Source organism: Arachis hypogaea, chromosome 8 (genome assembly GCF_003086295.3).
Source record: "Arachis hypogaea cultivar Tifrunner chromosome 8, arahy.Tifrunner.gnm2.J5K5, whole genome shotgun sequence".
Lineage (NCBI taxonomy): Eukaryota > Viridiplantae > Streptophyta > Magnoliopsida > Fabales > Fabaceae > Arachis > Arachis hypogaea.
This window is the reverse complement of record NC_092043.1, coordinates 43494128-43516480: the sequence shown is the minus strand read 5'-3', so window position 1 is coordinate 43516480 and position 22353 is coordinate 43494128. Positions and strand designations below refer to the sequence as shown.

Genomic DNA, 22353 nt, shown 5'->3' with positions numbered 1-22353 from the left:
AAGTTCACAACAAGTGGTACAAAAAGTAGACAGCCTCCTTGGACTAAAATGTCAAGAGTAACCAGAAAAGGAGTATGTATACAACAAGTCTTTGAAGTGAGGCGTGATTAATCAGTAATCATTATATTTGAGTAGTCCTTTAACAATAATATGATAATTATAGTCTATCTTCATTAGTTTCAAGCACAAATTAACAATGTACTCGCGCTTTAAATCAGCTCTATTTTTTCAGAAAAATTGTATAAAGATAGACACACTTAATATGCATAAGTTCACCTCTGAAGATCCTTGTATAATATAATCAATTAATATCGAACTACAGTTTTATGTAATGAGTAGCCTGTAGTGCAAAGACACAACAGAAGAATAATGCGAGACAAATAAAAGAACAATCTAAAAGTTGATACTCATAAGACAAACTTTCTCGTTAGAAACATATAATGTACAATATAGCATGATATTGCTCATATAAAAATCAATGGAATCACAGCAATACAACACTCGAACAAATAAACACCTATTTTTTGTACACTAATTCCCCAAACCTGAGTCTTAATCCACCATAAGAACAAAATGAATCATGCAATTGCAACGCATTCCTATGATCCCATCCATGGTTTTAAATTGCAGATAACTAGAACAAGTTCTAACATCAGCCCCATTTTCGAACAATTATCAAGCAATTGCTCTCACATTAAAAAGTGGGAATCACATTGCAATTGCAGCCGCAATTTAAAACCATTGGCTTCCTGTACCCAAAACTCAAGAAGAATGTCGATCGAAGAAACTAGAATGAATCAAACTGCGAACCTCCACCCGAACTCAAAACGCTGTTGCTACTGTTATCATCATTAACATCATCATCACCAAACAAAACCTTCAACAACTTCGCTTTGTTCTTCCCCTTGGCGCTTCCATTATCCTCGACATCATCGATACCATCGGCCGCAATATTCGCAAGCGCCTCCCTGACCTCTGCCACAACGCTCTCGCCACCGCACCGCGCCAAATTCAGCAACGCCGAGACGGCATTCTCCTTGCTACGCATACTGGCGCCGGTAGACAAGTCGAGGAGATCGGCGAGAACCCCAACCCCGGCGACCTTCCGGAAGGCCTCGCCGCTCTCCTCGCACCCGGCTACTTGCGCGATCACCGCGGTGGTGTCCTCGACGATCCCCACGCGCCCGTCCTTCACCACAAGGGCGAAAAGCGCGGGGATCACTCCAAGATGCACCATCGTGGCGCGGTTCGGAGGGTACAGCGCAATGCCGAACAGCGCCTTCAGCGCGTCTTTGATGGTTCTCGGAGGGGACGACACGTGGCACCGGAGGATGTCCACAAGCGCGTAGACGATGTCGCGCTTGGCGCCGACGGAGGGGCGGTAGTCGTCGGTGGCGGCGAGGAGGCTGTGGATTGTGGCTGCGGCGGATTGGACGGCGGAGGCGGAGGAGGAGGAGCTGTGGTGGGAGATCACGTGCGCTATGGCGTCGAGGACACCGCGCGTGGAAACCAACGGTTCCTTTGCGGAGATGGAAAGGTTTAAGAGCGTGGCGGCAGCGTTTTCTTGGGAAGGATGAGAGGAAGAGTAGAGAGTTTCAGCGAGGAAAGGGATGGCGCCAGCTTCGGCAATTATGGGGCGGGTTTCCGGGTCGAGCTTCGACATCTGACGAAGCTCGATGAGCGCGTCGATTCGGGTTCGTTCGGATACGGAGCTTAGCTTCGATACAAGGGACGCGACGGTTCGGCGCTTTTCATCCATTTTGTTTTCTTGTGAGTAGTGTTAGTTAGGTTTGGTGGTAGGTTTGGTTAGAGGAATTGTGATCAGCTTTGCTTTAAGGTGGAAATGAAGTTGGAGTTGAGGATTGACATTAGTTTGTGCAGATTTTTCCTTTTTCCATCCCTGCGGAGATTGAATCGTCCTTTTTGTGTGTAGAAGGAAAGAGGAAAGAAAGAGAGGAAAAACGGTGGGCTATTCGGTTGGGTGTGGGAGTTGGTAGGAAAAAGGATTGAGTGAGTGCGAAGAGGAAGATAGCGTGGCCGTCTTTTCGGAAGAGAAAAAACAGCGGGAGCAGGCAGCAACCTATTATCTTTACTACCCCGTAAATTGACATTAATTATCCCTTCACAATTTTCGACCGCCAAAATTTATTATTTTGACTAATAATTAGCGTTTGTTTTAGTTTTATTAAGTTTGTAAAATTTTTTTTTAACGTATTTGATAAATTTTTAATAATAAAAACAAAAATATTAAAAATAAAAATAATTATTTTAAAATTATAATTTATATTTTTAAAATAATTTTTTTAAATTATATTTTTTATATAATAAATAAGTAAATAAATTTTTATATTATTATATTTAAATATAATTGATAAAAAAAGTATAAAATATTCAAAAAAATTATTTTTATTTTTTATAAAAAAAATTTTAAAAAATAACTCAATTTTTTTAATTTATCCGAATAAATTTTTAATTGATAATATTTAATAGTATAAATTAAATTTATATTATTAAATTAATAACTAAAAATAATAATAAATTATATTAATATACAAATTTTTCTGTAATTTTCGAATAGTATTGTCATCATCTATAACATTTATTTATCTATCTGCTTAATATACTAAAAGACTAAAATTAGATTTTCTTTCTAATTAATAAAAATAAAGTGTCAATTTCTCGTGAACTCTTTTTTTCTCCCAAATAAAAGTATTATTCTCCCTTCTAAATTTATTTTAAAAAATATCTTTATTTTTTAAAAAAATATCTTTATTATAATTATATTATAATTATATTACAATTAGTATTTAATGAAACAATGTATGATTATACTAATTTAAAAAATATTTTATTATAATTATATAAAATTAATATTTAATACATTATCAATTAATAAAAATGAAGTGTCAATTCCTCATAAATTTATTTTTTCTCTAAAATAAAAGCATTATTCTCTCTTTTAAATTCATTAGAAAAATATCTTTATTATAATTATATTACAATATTATAATCATATTACAATTAGCATTTAATGAATAATACATGATTATACTAATTTAAAAAATATTTTTATTATAATTATATAAAATCAATATTTAATCACTACAGCGAAACCTAATTCCAGCGGCTATTTTAGAGGAGCGGTCAATTAGAACCGCCGTCGCTGCTACCCTAATTTCACATACAAGCGGTTGAGAGCAACCCGCCTCTGAAGAACAAACCCAGCGGCGGCCATCATTTTCACTCCACGGCGGTTTATGAAATTTGCGTCATTCTATGCTTAAACCGTCTAATTCCTCTTTCGTTCGCACTTCTCGCTAGCTCCACTACCCACTATCCGCCATTACTTCAGTTCTTCATTCTTCCAAAACCTAGCTCGGCGCCCAGAACCCCAATTCCAATGAACAAACCTCTTCGTGCAGAACGAAAATTTGCAAGGAATCATGGCTTAGCAAAACCATACGCATTTGTTTCTGTTCCTAGTAAGCTAATTGTGTTTTTCTTTGTTCTTTTTTATTCAATTTTATCCTTCTTTTAGTTAATAATCACTGATAAACCATTATCTTATTATCTAGTTATTTCTCCTTCTTGTTCGTCACTATGAGAATGTACGAATTTTTCTCTTGGAAGTACAAATTTTTGCAATTTAAGGTTACTCTGTCTCTTTTTCTACTATTAAGAATTTAGGGATTTATTGGATATAAATTGTAAAGAGGAATTCGTACTTTCTTTTTTTGGTATTAAGAGGAATTCGTACTTATTAGTTAATAATGTGTTAATTAAAAGACAATCTAGCTTGAAACTAATAACAGGAAATTGTCCGATGAAGTAGTACACTTGAAGAAGCTCTTTATGTGATTTGATTTGTATTCAATTTGTGTAATTTCATTGATGAATTCATCATTGGGATCGGAGTTGCATATTTGATTATATTTTTTGTTTAAATTAATTCTCAATTGAGGTCTAAATTATGAAGTAAAATGAGCAACTACAAGAAGAAGGGAGGGTGCGTTTGTTTATTTGTGAGCAAAGTAAAAATTCTACAGAAAACAATAATAATGACAAACAAAAAAAGAAGCAAAATTCGAAATACAAAACACAAGAAAAAATAGACCCAAAACTGATTGCAGGAATAATAAAACTTCAAAGAAACCACCACACATGCGTATCAGAGAGGTATTTGAAAAGATCTCGATTGAAAAGATTGTTCTACTCATCAAAGACTGCTGCTGATATGCGATTGAATTTTCATTTATTGAATTGATAGGAAACTGCAAACAAGAGAGTTTTTACTAAAGTTGAAATGTATCCAATTAGTCATAAGAAGAAGATGGATCTTTTGTTAATGATGAGGCTAGTGAAAAAAGTGTAAGTACTTTCACTTTATTTTGGCTTTGCTTGTTAATGATGATGGAGATTATTCTAATGATGATGCATTTCTCATATATTTATCGTAGGAACAAGTAACTTTGCTTCAAGCTAACGAGAGTTATACTAATGATGCATATATTAAGTTATTTGGAAAAGAACATCCAGGTCGTGTTAGAGGTGTAGGATTTGGTGTTTGTCCATCCGTCATGAAATCTTCTAATAGTTTAGGAGGGGTATCTTCTTCATGCAATCATGACTTTGATATAGCTAAAGTTTGTTCTATGAAAAGTATAATTACAAGAGAATAATGCAACAATTTCTTTATTACAAGCTCAGGTGACATATTTTATTAATCATTGTATGGGTGAAAAAGTGCCACATAACTTTCCTACAGCTACGAATAATGGGGTAAATATTATATATAGCTTTTTTTTTGAATCTTTCATTGTGCATGATTTAGTTATGTTGTTCATTTTCTTAATTTGTGCAAAAGGCTTATGCCTTTTCATGTTAGACTTAAATTATTTAATGGTCTTTGTTTTTATTCTAACATATTTTTATTTATTTTTAATCCTAGGTTGCAGACTCTCCAATAGAGACAATGCCACCTTCTATTATTCCATGAACTAATTGTAGAATTTTATGATTGAATTGACTGAAGACTTTTATTATCAAAGTAACTCTTTATTTTAGGCTTTTAACTTAGTTAAATATTAATAACAAATTTTTTTTCTAATTCAATTTTAGAATTGCGTTATTTGAATTTACTTTGATATGTAAAACGCTGATTGTGTTGGATTTATGATTATGTAAGACTTATTAAATATATATTATATTTTGAAATGCAATGTTCATATTATTTTGGTCAATTTTTCTATTTTACTTTGAGTTGTAGATTTTAATATTTGTAGTAGTTATTTTTTTATTAAGATCGAAGCATTAGGAAGTAGTTTATATATGAATTTGTTTATTCTAAAAAAAAAACATATTGTAATTTTTGCGGCGATTCATGTTAGAAGTTCCTATCGAGCTTTTAGCGGCAATTCAAAATCGCCGTGAATGTCCGACGGTAACTAAAATTTTGAATTTTTTGGGCCATACACCTACTCTGCCTGGAACACACGCATAGTGGCGGTTTTAAACAGTCGCGATTCGCCAAGTGACTCCGACGGCGATTTTTTCAGCGGTTCTTCAAAACCGCCACCGTTGCTCTGCCGATGGTTAACCTGGCCGCATTTTGCTCCTCGCCGGGAGCTAATTCTAGAGGCGGTTATAACCGCCACAACCCCCCCCCCCAAAATAACCGCTGTTACTGTGCTGTTTTGTCGCAGTGAATGTATTATTAAACTAATTATCAATTGAAAATATTTTTAATCATTTTAATTATATTGATACAATTTAAATTTTCATTTATTATGTAATAATTTTATTAGTGACAAATTATTACGTTAATGGTGACCCATTTATATTGATATCAATTGATAATAATAATAATAATAATAATAATAATAATAATAATAATAATAATAATAATAATAATAATAGTTAAAAGCTAAAATAATTGTCAAATATTATCTACCTAACTTCAATTAGTTAACAAATTTAAATTTAATTTTAGTTGCTATGTTTATTTTCTACATAATTATGTAACTTGTCAATCATTATATGTCAAATTAGTATTTAATATATAATAATATTAATTGTCAATAATTTTTATATAATTATACATCACATCAGAATTTAATACATATATAATTATGTTAATTATCAATAATTTTAATTTTCAATCATTATAATATAATTTTAAATTAATCGTAATTTTTGACAAGTTGACGTTGATATTTATCTTAAAAAAATTAAAATAAAAACTATGATTCTAATCATGAAAAAAATATATATGATATGATAATGATTTATTCCATCATGAGAAATACATGAGGTATAAGGTAATAATAACTAATTTATATAATTATTTTTGTTCTAATAAAGGGTATATAGTATTTTTTTTATTAGTTCGTGAGTTTAGATTTGAGAGTCAACTTGTTTTTTATTAATTTATTATTCTTCCTTGACTAATTCATAAAATAAGAATATATCTTCGTTTTTCATCGAAATTGATCCTTTTAAGGTATAATTTATAATTTTTTTATATACTCATTATATTATATTATTCTTTTGATAATTTAATGATTGTTCTTACTCCAACTTATTCTTTTCGTCTAATGTTCTAGTGTGATTATCTTTTGGCACAATCGTTTAAAATGTATCACATCCAAATACCATCTCAAGTTGTATTTACTGATTCGGATTCTAATTACATGGATGTAAACGTCCAACGAAAGCGCAATAAATTCTATTTTATCGAAGGATGGTTGGATCTATTCACATATTATGACCAACCTAATGGAATATGGATAAAGTTAGTTTCTTAGGAGGAGCTTGATTTTTTATTGAAGAATTGTTTTCACGGAACTTTGTAAACCAAGTTCAAGTTTCATCCCCTTCATGCTTTCTACGTCTACTTGAAATTTTTTGAAGTGGAGCACATAATGAGATTGATGAGTTTTCTCAATTGAAGTTCAGTTTTGGTAAATTTGAGTCAAACTCGAAGATACAATTTCAACCATTGGTAATATATTCAAATTTTCTTATTTTAACCTTTTCGTAATTAAAATAATTTTATAACATATTGTGATTTTTCTTTTCAGAAATTACCGACCTTCTTTTGCAGCAATGCCATTGAGGGGAATAAAGGTCAATTTAGTTTTTCGGTGTGGTAATTCTATACCTTATCGCATTGCATAGATAGCGGATGATGAAGCTTATTTAACAAGGGGTTGATATGAATTTGCACGAAATCTAAATGTTTGAACTTATGATGTTGTTTTAGTTGAGTGTTGTTACGAGAATGACTCTAATATAATGTGTTTAAAGACTATAATAGATTAAATATTATTTAAGTAATTTAGTTTTAATATTGGTATTTGATTAAATTAGTTTTAGACTAATTTAAATTTAAATTGTTGACTTAATTTATATATTACAACTATTCTTCTTTAATATGTTATTTTTAAATTTTTGAATATGAAGTTTCTTTCTTTTTTTACGATTTTTAAGTTATTTTTATTTCTATTTTTATTTGTTCTTAGTATAATTAAGGAAAAAAATAATTAAGTTAAAAAAATTATAAATAATAAATATTATTTTTGATATGATAATTATTTTAATTAATTATGTAAAATTATTGTAAACAAATAATAAAATAATTAATGATTGAGTACGAATAAATCAACAATAATATTTATTAAAAGTTTTACACGTCCAATAATATTTTAGTTGTGTTTAAATTTTGATAATAAGTTTAACTAGCTACTATTCTATCAATAATATTACCTATCATAGATTATGTGATGAAAAAGTTTGGAAAATAAAGATAAGAATTATAAGTTTCATCCAAATTTGACAAGAGTAAGACGACTTTTATATATAGAAATGGTTCTAATAGATGGTAAGGTTAGTTGATTATTTTTCATGATTCTTTCAATTGATACTAGGTCCAATTTATAAATATTTTTAATAGCTTTATAAGTGCTAATAACTTTTATATTTAATTTGTTTTACATTGTGATAAAATTCATTATTCAATCAAGAGTTATTTAGCAAAAATGTTTGAGAATGAGCTGCTCAAGAGAAGGGTCTATATCTTCTCAAATTTTGTGATTGAGGAATCAAACGAAATTTATCTTCCAAATGCACACGTGTGTAAAATAACTTTTAAGAAAACGTCACGTATAGTAAATACGGTCAATGATCATAAAGTTTCTGACAATCATTTTAATTTTCTTACTCATGCTGATATATTAAACAAACAAATAAATAATCTAACTTATTTTATACGTAGTTAATTTGTATTAACTTATTTTAATTTGTATTAGCACATGGTATATTAAATAAATATTTTAAAATTAACTATAACATATGATAATAAAAATTAAACTAAATAGATGTTATAAATACAAACACATGCACAATCCATTTAACCCAATTCCAAAGACAATCACAGTAAAGAATTTTCTAATTCACCCATTTAACTACCTCACCTATTTTCATAAATCTACCTAGTAATTCTCGTTTTCCTCTCTATTATTGGGGTCTAATTGTTATCTGTTACAACTAAATCCACAAACAACCCTAAACCCACATAAGTGAACAAACTTAACGACTACTCAACGACATAAACAAATCCGTCGTGCCATCACGTGCTCGCCATTGCCGCCTACTCGTCGCACTGTCCGTACTCATCATTAGAGTAGATTAATAAAAACGATTAATAACTACATTAAAGTTGATACACTTAATATCAAATTAAAAAAAACAAACAATATATAATATATAATATATTATTTTTTTATTAATCAAATGATTATAATTCAAATTAATTTTAATAAAATAATTTAAAATTATAATTTTAAATTTATCACACCACGAATTATTACACTTATTTTAGGACATAAAGGAGACTGACTACTCAAATTTGCTAGCGACATCTAACATGATATATGTAGAAAAATGTATATCAATTTTGAAGAAGAAAATCTCTCTTCTCTATGAAAAATTTTCTAAAAACGGTTGTCAAAACTGCCGCTTAATGATTTATTGGTCAAAAGATCATTGAATTCTTTTTTTTTATTATTATTCAATGGATTGAAATTGAATAACCTCAAATTTTAAACATTATAGTATTATACACTTACACATGTTATACTCACACAAAACTTAAAAGCTTTATCCACCACTTAATGTAGCTAAATTTTAAACCCAAGTACACTTGTTACAAGGCATAGTTGATAACCATTAAACCAAGGCTTGCGTGCAAAACATCATTGAATTCAAAGATCAACATATATAACAATGGAGCAATGGACTAAATTAGTCTTCAAAACTTTTAAAAATAAATATTTAATTTTTAAAAATAATTAATGTAAGATTAATTTTTAAAATTTTATTTCAACACATAAATTAGTTCTTAATTTATTTTTTGATAGAATAATAATCCAAATTAGTTTCTAAAAGTTTTAAAAGCAGATATTTTAGTTTTCTAAAAAAATAATATACAAATCAATTCTCAATATTTTTTCTATCTCGTCCATTTTATTTTATATGTCAATCTTTATTATTAATTTAGTTTTGTACATATAAATAATGATACAAACATATTAATATATTATTTTTGTTAAAAACGAATAAGGTGAACAATAATATTTTAAAATTTAAATTAAAATATTTTCTTTTAATGCAAACATACTTTTTTTAAATAAGATATTTTTTATTATATTAAATACAAAAATATCAAATAATTTTATTTTTATTTTTTTAAAATAATCTCTAATAATTTTTTTATTATTATTATTGAACGTATATATATATATATATACTTTTTATAGGTTTTTATACAAAAAAATTTATACCATAAATATATATAAGAATTTAAGAAATAAAATTATTATTATTATTATTGGCCAAAAAATTATGATATAGTATTATTGTGTAATTATTATTATTATTATTATTATTTCTAAAAAACTATGTTTGAGAAAAAAAAATTAAGATTGACCTGTGTATTAATTTTTTAAAATTAAAATATTTATTTTAAAATTTTTAAGAATTAATTTAAATAATTATTCTATTAAAAAATAAATTAAAAATTAATTTATTTGTTAAAATAAAATTTTTAAAATATTTTTATGTATTAATTTATTTAAAAAATTAAAATATATATTTTTAAAATTTTGAAAGCTGATTTAGGTAATTATCCATAATCATTTTAACATAATAAAGAAAAGTATTTTTATAATCTTAAGACGACCTCTAAAATTCTTATATGCGCGTGTGTGTTTATTATTTTTAATTGTTTATGTAAATTAACTAGTTAATAACAGTTATTCATGTATTCCAGCCGGGAAGAGAAAACAATCGTTTCCACACTCTACGTAGAATACGGAAGAAGGACCCTGAGAGAAAGGTTGGAGGCGTTGACACGTCTGAGTCTCTGAAATGCTGTTAGAAGAGTCAATTATCATTTCACACAGCGTTGACTGCCGAAGTTGAAAGACAACTAAATCTTATCTTCTACATGATTTCGGATATCGGCATGGATTCCTTTCATACAGAGTTTCTTCTTTATTTGGGATTTGGGATACGTGTTGAATGAAGCCATTATATATTTATATTTGAGCAATGCTAGGGGCCAGCAATTTTTGTGATTGTTAGCCATCAACTAGCCATCAATGATGATTTGATGGTGTGAGATTAGTGTGAGATTTCATCCAATGGCTCACCTTCCTCTGCTGGTTACATGCTGGCCAAAATTCAACAAAACTGCTGGTCCCCTAGACTTTTCCTTTATATTTAGTGCTCTTCAATTATTCAACACCTACGTACGTAATTCTTTTTTTTATTATTATTATTTTCATATGCAGATCATGACAAGTTTTTAATAGACCGACTAGGATATCCACCGTTTAAATTGTTTTCAATACCCAAGGTAAACTGAAATCCTTAAAGACACTGCTACCAAATTCATTCTTCCACAATTATTACTACATAACTTAAATTGGTCGAGTAGTTATCTTATTTATTTTTTTGTTTAAGTAAATTTAGAAAGTTTAAATATATATGATAATTTATTGGCCAACAACAAATTTTTCAATAAAACAGCAATCAGATGACGTTCATTCTTGTTGGTAATGTGATGCCTGCCCTCTTCACAAGTTCAGCAGAAGCCTCTTTTGCATTCAAAATTACCTCTTCCTGACATGTGCAACAAAAAGTCAAATTGCTTTGCTTAAAAAACGCTTAACAGCACGTTGAGGAATCAATGTTTCCTTCCTGAAAATGAGAGTGCAAAGGAAGATGCTTCAGCGGACATACCTCGTCGACATTCATAATCTTCTTGTCCTTCATTATCCATAATCCATTGCACATGACAGAAACCACGTTTTCTGTCCGCATGCAATACACTATGTTGGAAACCCTGCATATATTTCTTGAACCTCAAGTTAAAAGAAAATTTGGGATGGCATGAAGGGAGATTATAACATGAGCATAGTTAGTTGTTACTAAGAATAATATAAATATAGTAATGTTAATGTTTAGCATTGTATTGTAATTGTGTTGAATGAAATTGAAAGTTCCTTCTCTTTTCTAATGCATCTTTATGTTTACCAATCAAGTAACCGCTTATTCGTACCAGTCATGAACAGGAACCATAGGCCAAGACCAAGGATTGACAACAACAATGTCAGCCTGCCAAACAGCAAGTACAAACACCGTCAGCTTGTGTTAATAGCAGTATGAAAAACAATGTTCTATATGCAATATACTGTTATTAACAGAGTTCTTACTTCATAGACAGACAATAAATATATTTGAGAAAAGAACAAATTGATCTCTGATTTTTTGGTCCGCAAACATTTAAATTCTTGAGAATTTAAAAATACATTTAAGTTTCTAACCTCTTCAAAATTTGAACATATCAATCCTTGAGTCTAATTTGTCCAATTTTAAAAACACTCTCACGTTTGTATCTGTATCAACCAGGTCAATACAACGGGAGTCATGTTTGATTTTTCCATTGAGTTTAATAGGCCCAAGTGAACATGAGGGATCGATATGTCCAAGTTTTGAAAAGGTCAATGACTTAAATGTATTTTCAAATTCTCGATGACTTAAATGTCTGTGGATCAAAAGGTTAAGGATTTATTTGTCCTTTTCTCTCTTTATCTGAGCTTAGAAAATGAAATATCTAAATTATCAACAAATATTAAGCCTTTCAATACAATACAATATGATGATCTATCCTGCTTTGTACACCATGCATGTAAAGCCTGATTTCCCACAGAATGAGATACTCTGTCTATACTCTATTCTTGTATTCAATCCTAGTTCCTAGATGAATAAATATTCATAAAAGAAAACTAAAAATGATTACAAGAAGAAAAGAAACACAAATAATCTAAACCGGTACCAACCTTCTTTCCAACCGCAAGAGAACCTATTTCATCATCCCATAAGACCGACTTTGCGCCGTTGGCCGTTGCCATCCTAAGAATAGTTTCAGCAGGCAATGCTGTTGGATCTGTATTCCCACTATTATAAACTTCCCGCCCTTTGTTAATAAGAGAAGCCAGGTACATTTCATCAACTGAAAATATAATTTATGCATGAAAATTTCCACTGTGAGAACATAGTATATTGAAATGAAAAATTCTTCAAATCATAAGAACCATAAAGGATTTAAGGTTTAGTGAAGAAGGACCAATGCTCATGCGGTTATTTGATGGAGCTCCATCAGTCCCTAAAGAGACACAAATGCCAGCACCAAGCATCTCCCTTACAGGTGCAAATCCAAGCATGCGCATTGCAGAAGCAGGACAATGAGACACTTTAACCCCTGCTCTTGAAAAAAGAGATATCTGAAAATGTATTGCAATAATAATTACTGACAATAGCTCATAATTGATTTATATTTCGAATAAAGAATTACAAACCTCAAAGTACTTTTTGTTTTGCACTTTATAGGTTAGTTTCTGCCTTTTTCTAAGCCTATTTGTTTAAGTTGGTAAAACTTAGAAAATTCACCAATACACACACAGGAAGTAGTTCTCACTTTTCACTTCTTGCCCCTGCACCTCTAGAGTTTTCTATTCCACAGCAATGCACTAGAACTCAGAAAAGAAGCGAAGCATAATGTGAATAAAAATCATACTCTATATATTCCAAAATATTTGTCACTTTGGAATTTCTGTAAATTCAAAATTCGATGTAGCTGGATACATTTTAGAGATTGATTTTTTTTCTCATAATTAGTTGCACCTAGAGAAAAATAGAAAATATAAAAAAAGAAGGGAATGGGAAACATGCTGTCACACTTGTCATGCAAGGATTCTTTTTCCCACAAAACATGTAGTTAGATCCACTAATCCACAAAGGTCATGTGTGTATAATAATCTTCCTGTAAGTGAGGGTGTCGCTATTTGTGTGCATAACACCCTTGCCATTTATTATCAATATGACATTAGGAGAAACTTCATAATCAAAACAACTTCTAAGCTGTGTGGAATCGTGGTGATAGTGTCAATATTTTACCTCATTATCATCAAGCCAAACCGAGTGAGCTGCTAATAGATTCTTTTGAAGAAAGTCAATCTTTTCCAAGTAAGTAACAGTTCCATGATTTACTTTGTGAACATCCATCACTAGCTGGTTCTCATACGGTATCTCTGCAACATGCTAACAATTGCCAATTGAACTAAGTGAGATTCATATATCAATATACACGTTTCATTAAGATAAAACGTATACAAAATAAGGGAGTCTTATTTTAGAATTGGAAAATATATAAAAGGCATCAAGGTCAAAAAGTATGTAACAAGTATATATAATTATACTTTAAGATGAAGTCATTCAAGTTAACATTCCAAAGTCATTTGGTTTAAGAATATTTTAGTGCAGCCATTGCATGATACAAAGACATAGAGAGATGCAAGAGATAAGCACCATATGTATTCCTGTTCTCAGTTGTGCTGCGGCATCTCTTGTCTCCAGAAGTAACTGTTGGGAGCTGTTCATGATTTGCCTAATTCCAAACCATACTCGGATGCGCCCATCTGCTGTATTGTGGTACTTGTTGTAATTGTCCTTTTGAGACTGCAATGGAGAAATTGAACCAAATAACATTTCAGAACGCAAAGAAAAGTTAACGAAACGGGAACTAAAATAGTATATCATCTGTCCAGAAGTAAGATCATTTTATAGTTTTGGATGTTTACATACACAAATTATGTCTACATGCATTTAAAAATGAGAGTTATTTCAGCATAGAGTGAGTAAAGAATTTTTAACCAGAAAAAGAATCAATTAAGGGAGACCTGAAGGCAATCATGAGTAGTCCGAGCAGCCCAAGAGGAAGGCAAGCCATTGCCAGAGTCCATGATTGACTCGGCAAGACAAGCACGCATACCAAGCAAGCTGATTGCTCTGGCCATTCCAGAAACATGTTGGCCACCAGCTTCAGCAAAACAAGTAACCTGAGGTTTTCATAAAAGAAAAAGAAAAGCACTTTTAAACAAAAATCCAGATAGCTTTCACTACAAGAAATATGAGCACACAAAAAACAAAAAGAGAAAGTAGTTTTTACAAGTGATTCCAAGTGCATCTAAACTCACTTACGCCGGAGTGAATGAGTTCGATCCCACAAAGCAAGGTGGAAATGTAAGAGTCATGTTCAGTCATGTTGGATTCATAAGGCCAAATGCGGTCATGCAACCATGTCATTAAGTCCACGTCATCAGCTATGCCTCTTCCCAGTTGCTGGGAAGTATGAACGTGGGTGTTGATCAATCCTATATCAATTTTACTTTTTTCATGCATTACCCACACATCCAATCATACATTACAAAAAAATCAACAGATGACGCTTGTTTGAATCAACTTTTAAAAAAAAAATGGAAGTAATTATTTTAAAAGATTTTTAAAAAAGCAAAATAATCTGATTTAAAATAACTAAAAAAAATAAAAGTAATTTTTAAAAAAGTAAAAACAAAAGTAAATGTATTTTTTTGATAATTTTATATAATTATGTCATTTTGATAATTAAGTTTAATAAAATTAGTACAATAGTTTAAGTATTAATAGCCAAAAATTTAAGTTGTAGAGAAAAGAAAAGAAAAGAAGTAAAAAAATAACTTAATTACAAAAAAAAATTATTCACTTAATATTTATTTTTTTATTAATTATTTTTAATGTAATAATATAAAAATATTTTTTTATTTATTTACTATGTGAAAATATTTTTTTTTAAATAAAAAATATTTTTTTTAAAAAAAATGAGAATTATAACTTAAAAAGAAAATCATTTTTCTAGTACTTTAAAAAAAAATGTCATACACACTAAACTAAAATTATTTAAAAAAATTATACTAGAAAGAAATTAAGCGGACCAGGGAGGAGGATATGGCCGGTGAGATCTACGAGGTGGTGGGCAAGATGAGAAAATTGAGCAAGAATCTGCGAAGAGTGGCCGATGGCCTTGATGGTATCGTGTTCGATGACGAGGCCGCCGTCCTTGAAAACTCGATTCTGATCGTCCATGGTTATGATCACTGCGCCGTGCAGTACAGTCATCACCATCTTCTCTTCCTCTTTCTCCTTCTTCTTCTCTCCTGGCTCCATCCTCCCCTTCAATTGAATTGAATTCTTATGTCTTGACAATTTTACCCGAACTCTAACGGTATTCAACAAAGCTTCAAAATTTTTCAGTCTCTAAACCTGCTCACCACTCAGTCCTTAACAAGTCAACATATCTGAACAGGTTTTAAAACTTTCTTTGTAAGAACAAAATTTTCATTCATAAAAAAGCAAAACGCTCGCAAATAACATAAAGATTTAGGTCCATTTAGATTCACTTTTGAAAAAATATTTATTTTTTTATATCACAGGTAAAATTTAAAGAGTTCAAACAAAATTTGATGTTATAAGATTGAGTCTTTTTTTACTGTGAAAATTTTTTATAGATCCTATTAATGTCATATTTTGAGAGACAAACCCAAAGCATATTTAATGATACTAGATAGATAAAGGAAGAAGAAAATAATACTAACTAAATTTTTAGAAAAAGAAAAAAAATTAAAATATTTTATGAGATAAGAAATGATGAATATATTACAATGTTTGATATTTTACAATTGAGAAGAGCTATTCTTTTTATAGAGGTCTCTTATTGACAACCATATTTTACAGAATCTAAACAAGCCTATTATACAATGCCAACTGGAAGATAAGGATAAGCCTTATCTCTTCCTGACTTAGTTAGATAAGTGACTGTTATCACTTTATTTTAATGCGCTTAATAATTATACATATCGGGAATTCTTGCCTTAATAGATTGACGGCTTAAAATAGTCTTCTTGAAGGGTCCCATCACTATCTCGAGAAGGATGATGTGTCATCACAAACCAAGTTAACAGCTCTAAAATTCATATTCGGTCCTGTAAGTAGGTAAGTGAATCTTCAATGTTCTCCTCATTAGAATCTTAAACATCGTGTAGATATGGGTCATATAGGTTTGAATATGGGTCATTAATGTCGTTGGGTATCCCTACATCAATCCTAGTTGGGCTAGGTGGTAAGGCATATACTTTAGCACTTAGATATTCACAATTCAGATCTTCATCAAGACACTACAAAAAATACTGTTAAAATTGACGACTAGGATGTCGATAATATTAAAATTCAACAGTAAAATCGACAGCTGATGAGATCGCTGTTAAACTTGTCATTTTTCAAATCGCTAATAATTCATTAGAATCGACCATCTTTCCATCTATAATATGAGTTTAAAAATTTTACCTGCTTAATAAAATCAACAGTTTTACCGTCGATATTATTATACAGAATCGACAATTCCGTCGATATTTCTTTCATTAAAATCGACAAAAGAACCAACGATTTAATTATTAAAATACCGACAAGTTCGTCGCCTATATTTTATTTTTTTCTATTTTAAATTTAAAAACGACAGCTTTACCGTCGATTTTAATAGCCTCATTTTTTAAATTATTTTTTCTATTTAAAAAAGTAGACAATTAATACAAATAAACTTTTAAATATAGAAATAAAATTTATATAAAATATTAGATAAAAAGACAAATAAACTTTTAAATATAATTTATATTAAATATTAGATAATAAATTTATCAAAATAATTAATAATCTTCTAACATAAACACTCAAGACAAATAAATAACTAAACTTATCAAATTCGACATTACTAATTCTAGTTGCAAGAAGGATCATTTGGGATATCTTCAACATATGACCGTTCTGTTTCCAATCTAGTTGACAAATATTAAAAACTCTATCCTCTCTCGAAAACCATGAATCCTTCTCAACGAAAACAATATCAGACTGAAATAATTTGCAACATCCAATTATTTGAACTTTGGTAAATGTATTAAATTACACAACATAAAAGATAGTAAACAAGAAAAAATTGAAGCTTACCCTGAAGTTAAAGAATCATTCTTCCCACATAACGAAACAACCTTTTTATTGTGGTTTGCAACTTTAGCTTGAATACCAAGTCTCGTCAAATGGTATCTTGTGACAGCAGCTCTAATAGATTTTCCATCAACCACTATAACTTTAAGTCCTCTAAAACTAAAAGGAAGATCTTCCACGTTCAGCTTCTTCACATCTGTTTTTGAATTTTCATTGTAGGCTTTCTATTTTCTGTTAGATGAACTTTGACAAATATATGTCCTTATTCAGTGAACTGCAAGAAATTTAACAAAATTCAAAGAGTACAAAAAGAGTACGCAAAGATAAAGAATACTTTGGTATGTATTTATTGATTGATTGAATTATAAGAGTAAAATTAAATATATATAGAGTATTGTCTACGAAAGAGAAAAGCAAAGATAAGATAAGATGGTAACATAGAGATAAGATAAGATGATAAAGGCTAAAATTAAAACTGAATTTATGAATTCTGTTGGACTGAATTTGTGAACTGCCAAAACTTCTTTATTGTTGTCATGGACTAAGGTAGAAGAATGGTTTAATAAAATTTATACTTGTCAGCCACTACCTTGCAAAGAAATTAATACAACATGCATATTAATAATGCAAATAAATACATTTACTTTAACCGAGTTGCCAACAAGATTTGTTATTATTTGTCTGAATCTCTCAGGATCTCCTACAACAATGTCTAGAACTTTATAAAAAACAAACAATGGCAACTATAATTCTCAAAACAATTTTAAAGTCAAAGTTGGAAAAATAGAAACCTTGTAGAAAATGAAATAAGATCATTAGTTTAAAGAAAAGGAATTAGAATTATCAAATTCTGAAGCTTGCATGAATCAAAACAACCTTAGGCTTTACCTCTGAACCTTTATGCCTAGACTTCTCAGAAAAAAGTGAAAGGACGTCATCAAGAATGGAACAGACATCATCAAATATACAAAAAGTACCTTGCTGAACCCTCTTTGAAAATCTGCATAGGTTGCTTGTCGAGCAATGCAAACAACTCTCCCCCGACACAGAAGTCAGTAATCAAACATACATGGGTGGAAGTCTGTAAAGACAAAGGAAACATTAGAACCATTAGTCAACAGCCTATGATATTGCACTCTGGTCATATTTGTCATACATGTATAATGTCCTATATATGTTTGTGCATATTTATCAGATCAGCTTCTGCAATTGAAGGTTAGTAAATATTACACTCTGGTCATTATTACTAGTATGGTAAATAAAATCTTCTTTAATAGTTGCATATTTTACATCCTTAAAATTTTAACAATATCACTTGATAGTTTTAGTTTGATTTTGCTTAAATAATTAGTCTTAAGGGAAAGGGTCAGGTTTGGATAAGATTGTATGATATGCTGTTTTTTTTTTTTTTCTACAAGATTTGAGAGCATAGCTTGCTGTGTTGATTCAAACAGTAAAGTCCATTGACCAACTTAGATTACAAAACAGATTATACTTTGTTACATTATCCAAATTCACAACTATTTTGAAACCAAAGAAGTAACATTTACCAGATCTAACAATCAAAGATTCATTTATAAGAGAAGGGGAGTATATGCAAATACAGAACTCTATGAGAGATCATCAATAGTAGATTACCAATTCATTGACATAACTGGATCCAAAACAACAAAAACAATAAAAAATAATCAGAATAATAGAATGCCATGTGAAGGATGATCTGAAAGAACTTGGAAAAGCACAAGGGAGATGGCTGAAGAGGTTGCTTTGCTACTCCATTAGAAGCATTGGCTGCCATCGTCAAAATCTCTCAAGTTCAAATCTTGAACCAATTTCCAAATGGTCAACACCCATTATGAGCTTTTGCACACATTAATTAGTTGAAAACATCAAAACTTCATGAACCAAATCAAATTGAAACCAAGTAAATGGACCACGAGATAGTGATCGACACTTAGAGCAACTCTAACGGTTCAAAAATTTTGAACCTCATTTACTGTGTGTCAGTAAAAAGGGAGGATCTACCGTTGGAACAAATAAATAATGAGTTCCTTCACAAATTTCGGAGCAAGAGAAGCCCTGCTCAAAAGGACTCTGCCTCTCTAAAAAAAAATAATATTTTATTAATAAAATTAATACTTTATATATATATATATATATATATATATATATATATATTGAACCGTTACATATACTATATTTCATATACATCATACATATTAACGTTATATATATATATATAGTTTATATAATTAATTAATTATTATAATTATTAATAAATTAAATATGATTTAATTATTTAATATAATAATAATTATATTAAATAATTAAATCATATTTAATTTATTAATTATAATAATTAATTAATTAAATGATTAAATTTTTATTTAATTAATAATTTATATTATTATATTAAATTAGCCGTTGCAAAATTAGTCGTTGTAAAATTAGCTGTTAGAAACTAGCCGTTACTATGTTACTGTTATTATTAATAAATTAATATTTTGTTACTCTATATATACCACTTAGATACACTTCTATTCTCACACTCTCTACTACTCTTCTTCATCTTCTTCCAAGTTTACAAAATCAAAGTTCTGCTACTATTATTTTTTGTTCGAAAAATGGATCCAAACCAACTCAACTCTTTCTTCAATTACTTACAAAACTTTCCTCAAATTCCAAATACCCAACAATCTCAAACATCAAACTCTCAAGTTCCAAATCAAAACTTCATACTACCAAATACATTTCAAAATCCAAATCCACAAAATCTCTCTATTTTCAATTTTCAAACTCCTTATAATAATCAATTTCCTATATTCCAACCACAAAATTAAAATTCACAAACACCCCATTTACCATTTTCATCCATATTTAACCCTTCTATCAGAAATGTTACTCCAACTTCCTTGCCGTTTCCAACTTAATTTAGTGCATCAAGACATAACTCATCTGGTGTTGGTGGCTCTTCTAACCCATCCTCTCAGACTCCTATACAATCTAGTCCAAATTCGCAATATTCAGATTTTGCCAACCCTCATGGATTAGATGCTATCGACCTCAATGATGATATTGAAGATCGGAGGCAAGATAGTATTCAACACTGGCATTGGAAAGAGGATGAGATGCTGATCAGTGCATGGTTAAATGTTTCAACTGACCCTATAGTTGGTACCGATCAAAAGGGGGGGAACATTTTGGAGTCGAATTCATAGCTATTGTGTAGAATTTTGCTCCGACATGACAAGGGGGTAGTTGCATGTAAGAAACGATGGTATAAGATCAACAAGGCTGTTGCACAATTTGCTTGTTGCTATGATCAAGCTAGTCGAAACATAAGGAGTGGTTCGAACGCTGATGATATAAAGGAGTTGGCTTATAAACTTTATTCCACAAATTATGGTCAAAAATTCACTTTTGAGAGGCATTGGAACATGCTTCGGTTGGAGCAAAAATGGAGAAGCCAACTACCTACACAGAGTGGCGTCTCAAAGAGAACCAAGGTTAGTGCAACTGGAGCATACTCATCCTCATCAAACCCAGAAACACCGTTGGCTGACGAACCCGGTGTGGACTCTCCCGTTCACCCACAAGGATCAAAGAAGAGCAAGCGAAAAGGTAAGGAAAAAGCACAGATGTCTGAAGATTTTAGCGAAAGAAAATCATCGGTTGTCAAAAAATTATCTCTCATGGAAGATATTAAGAATGTTAGAGAAAAAGAACTAATGGATAGGGAAAAAGAAAGAGAAGAGGAGAAGGAACATAGAGCAAAGATTATGGCAATCAAAGAGAATGAGTTACAAATTCAAGCGGCAATGAAAGAACAAGAATTACAAGCTCAAGCAGCAATGAAAGAAAAAGAATTACAAACTCAGAGGTATATTAAAGAAATGGAGATAAAAGCAAAAGAAAGGGAAATGGAAAGGATGGCCAAGGAAAGAGAAAGGGAGATGGATATGCAAATACTTAATGCTGACACGTCTACAATGAGTGAAAAACGACGAGCTCTTCATGAGATTGTATGTGAGAAAATAATCGCCAAGTGGTTTACTTAATGGTTTCTTGTATTCGTAGAGTTATGTAGTATGTTCTTATTTTTATTGTGTATTACTGGTTTATGATGTAGTTTGTTTTATTTATTTCTGATGTAAGTTTTTAAATTAGTCAATATTATTGTGCCCTTATTGTTCATGAAAGTGACTGTTGCAAAACTAGCCGTTGCAAAACTAGCCGTTAACTAGCCGTTGCAAAACTAGCCGTTAGGGTACTTATTGCAGACACACTTATAAATATCAACTATCAATGACTCTGCAACTCCACTTCAACTCTTGTTTCTCACCTCGATAGAGAACTAAAAATTACATTTCTAAATATGGCTAGAAATTTTGATGATATGTTTAATGAGGCTTTGTATGGCAAAAGAAGACGGCAAGATAACACAGTCATAGATAATTGGATCGATGAGTGTTTACTCCAAGATTCAGAAGAAGAAGATATCGATAGAAGCTCTATCCCAATTACTCGTAGATGGATCAATAGAGATCGAGAAGCAGGACATGATCGCCTTTATCAAAATTACTTTGCAGATGAACCGGTGTATAATGCTGATATTTTCCGACGGAGATTTCGAATGAGAAGACAGGTGTTCCTTCGGATAGTAGATGCTCTCTCAAACGTCTATCCGTATTTCCAACAGAGGGTTGATGCAACTGGAAGAAGAGGCTTGTCACCACTCCAGAAATGTACTGCTGCGATACGGATGTTAGCATATGGCGTAGGAGCTTATGCTATTGATGATTATGTGCGCATAGGTGAGAGCACTACAATTGAATGCTTGGAAAAATTTGTTGAAGGTGTCATTTCGGTGTTCGAGGATGAATACTTGCGAAAATCCAAACCAAATGACGTACAACGCCTGCT

At 30.6% G+C, this 22353-nt stretch overlaps 2 protein-coding genes across 2 annotated transcripts; both read right to left on the bottom strand.

Moving 5' to 3' along the window:
* Nucleotides 1-400: 400 nt before the first annotated feature.
* On the bottom strand, nt 401-2115 carry LOC112707620 (U-box domain-containing protein 1-like). Its single transcript, XM_025759433.3, has one exon. The coding sequence runs from the start codon at nt 1757-1759 to the stop codon at nt 788-790; it is 972 nt and encodes a 323-aa protein (XP_025615218.1). The 5' UTR covers nt 1760-2115; the 3' UTR covers nt 401-787.
* Nucleotides 2116-10975: 8860 nt separating this feature from the next.
* On the bottom strand, nt 10976-16108 carry LOC112707619 (uncharacterized). The gene is made up of 10 exons (XM_025759432.3): nt 15372-16108; nt 14602-14774; nt 14301-14459; nt 13930-14079; nt 13519-13662; nt 12689-12845; nt 12402-12574; nt 11621-11676; nt 11302-11404; nt 10976-11181 (listed from the first exon to the last, which is right to left on the bottom strand). Exons 1-10 carry the CDS (start codon nt 15601-15603, stop codon nt 11092-11094), a joined length of 1437 nt encoding a protein of 478 aa, XP_025615217.1. The 5' UTR covers nt 15604-16108; the 3' UTR covers nt 10976-11091.
* Nucleotides 16109-22353: the final 6245 nt, after the last annotated feature.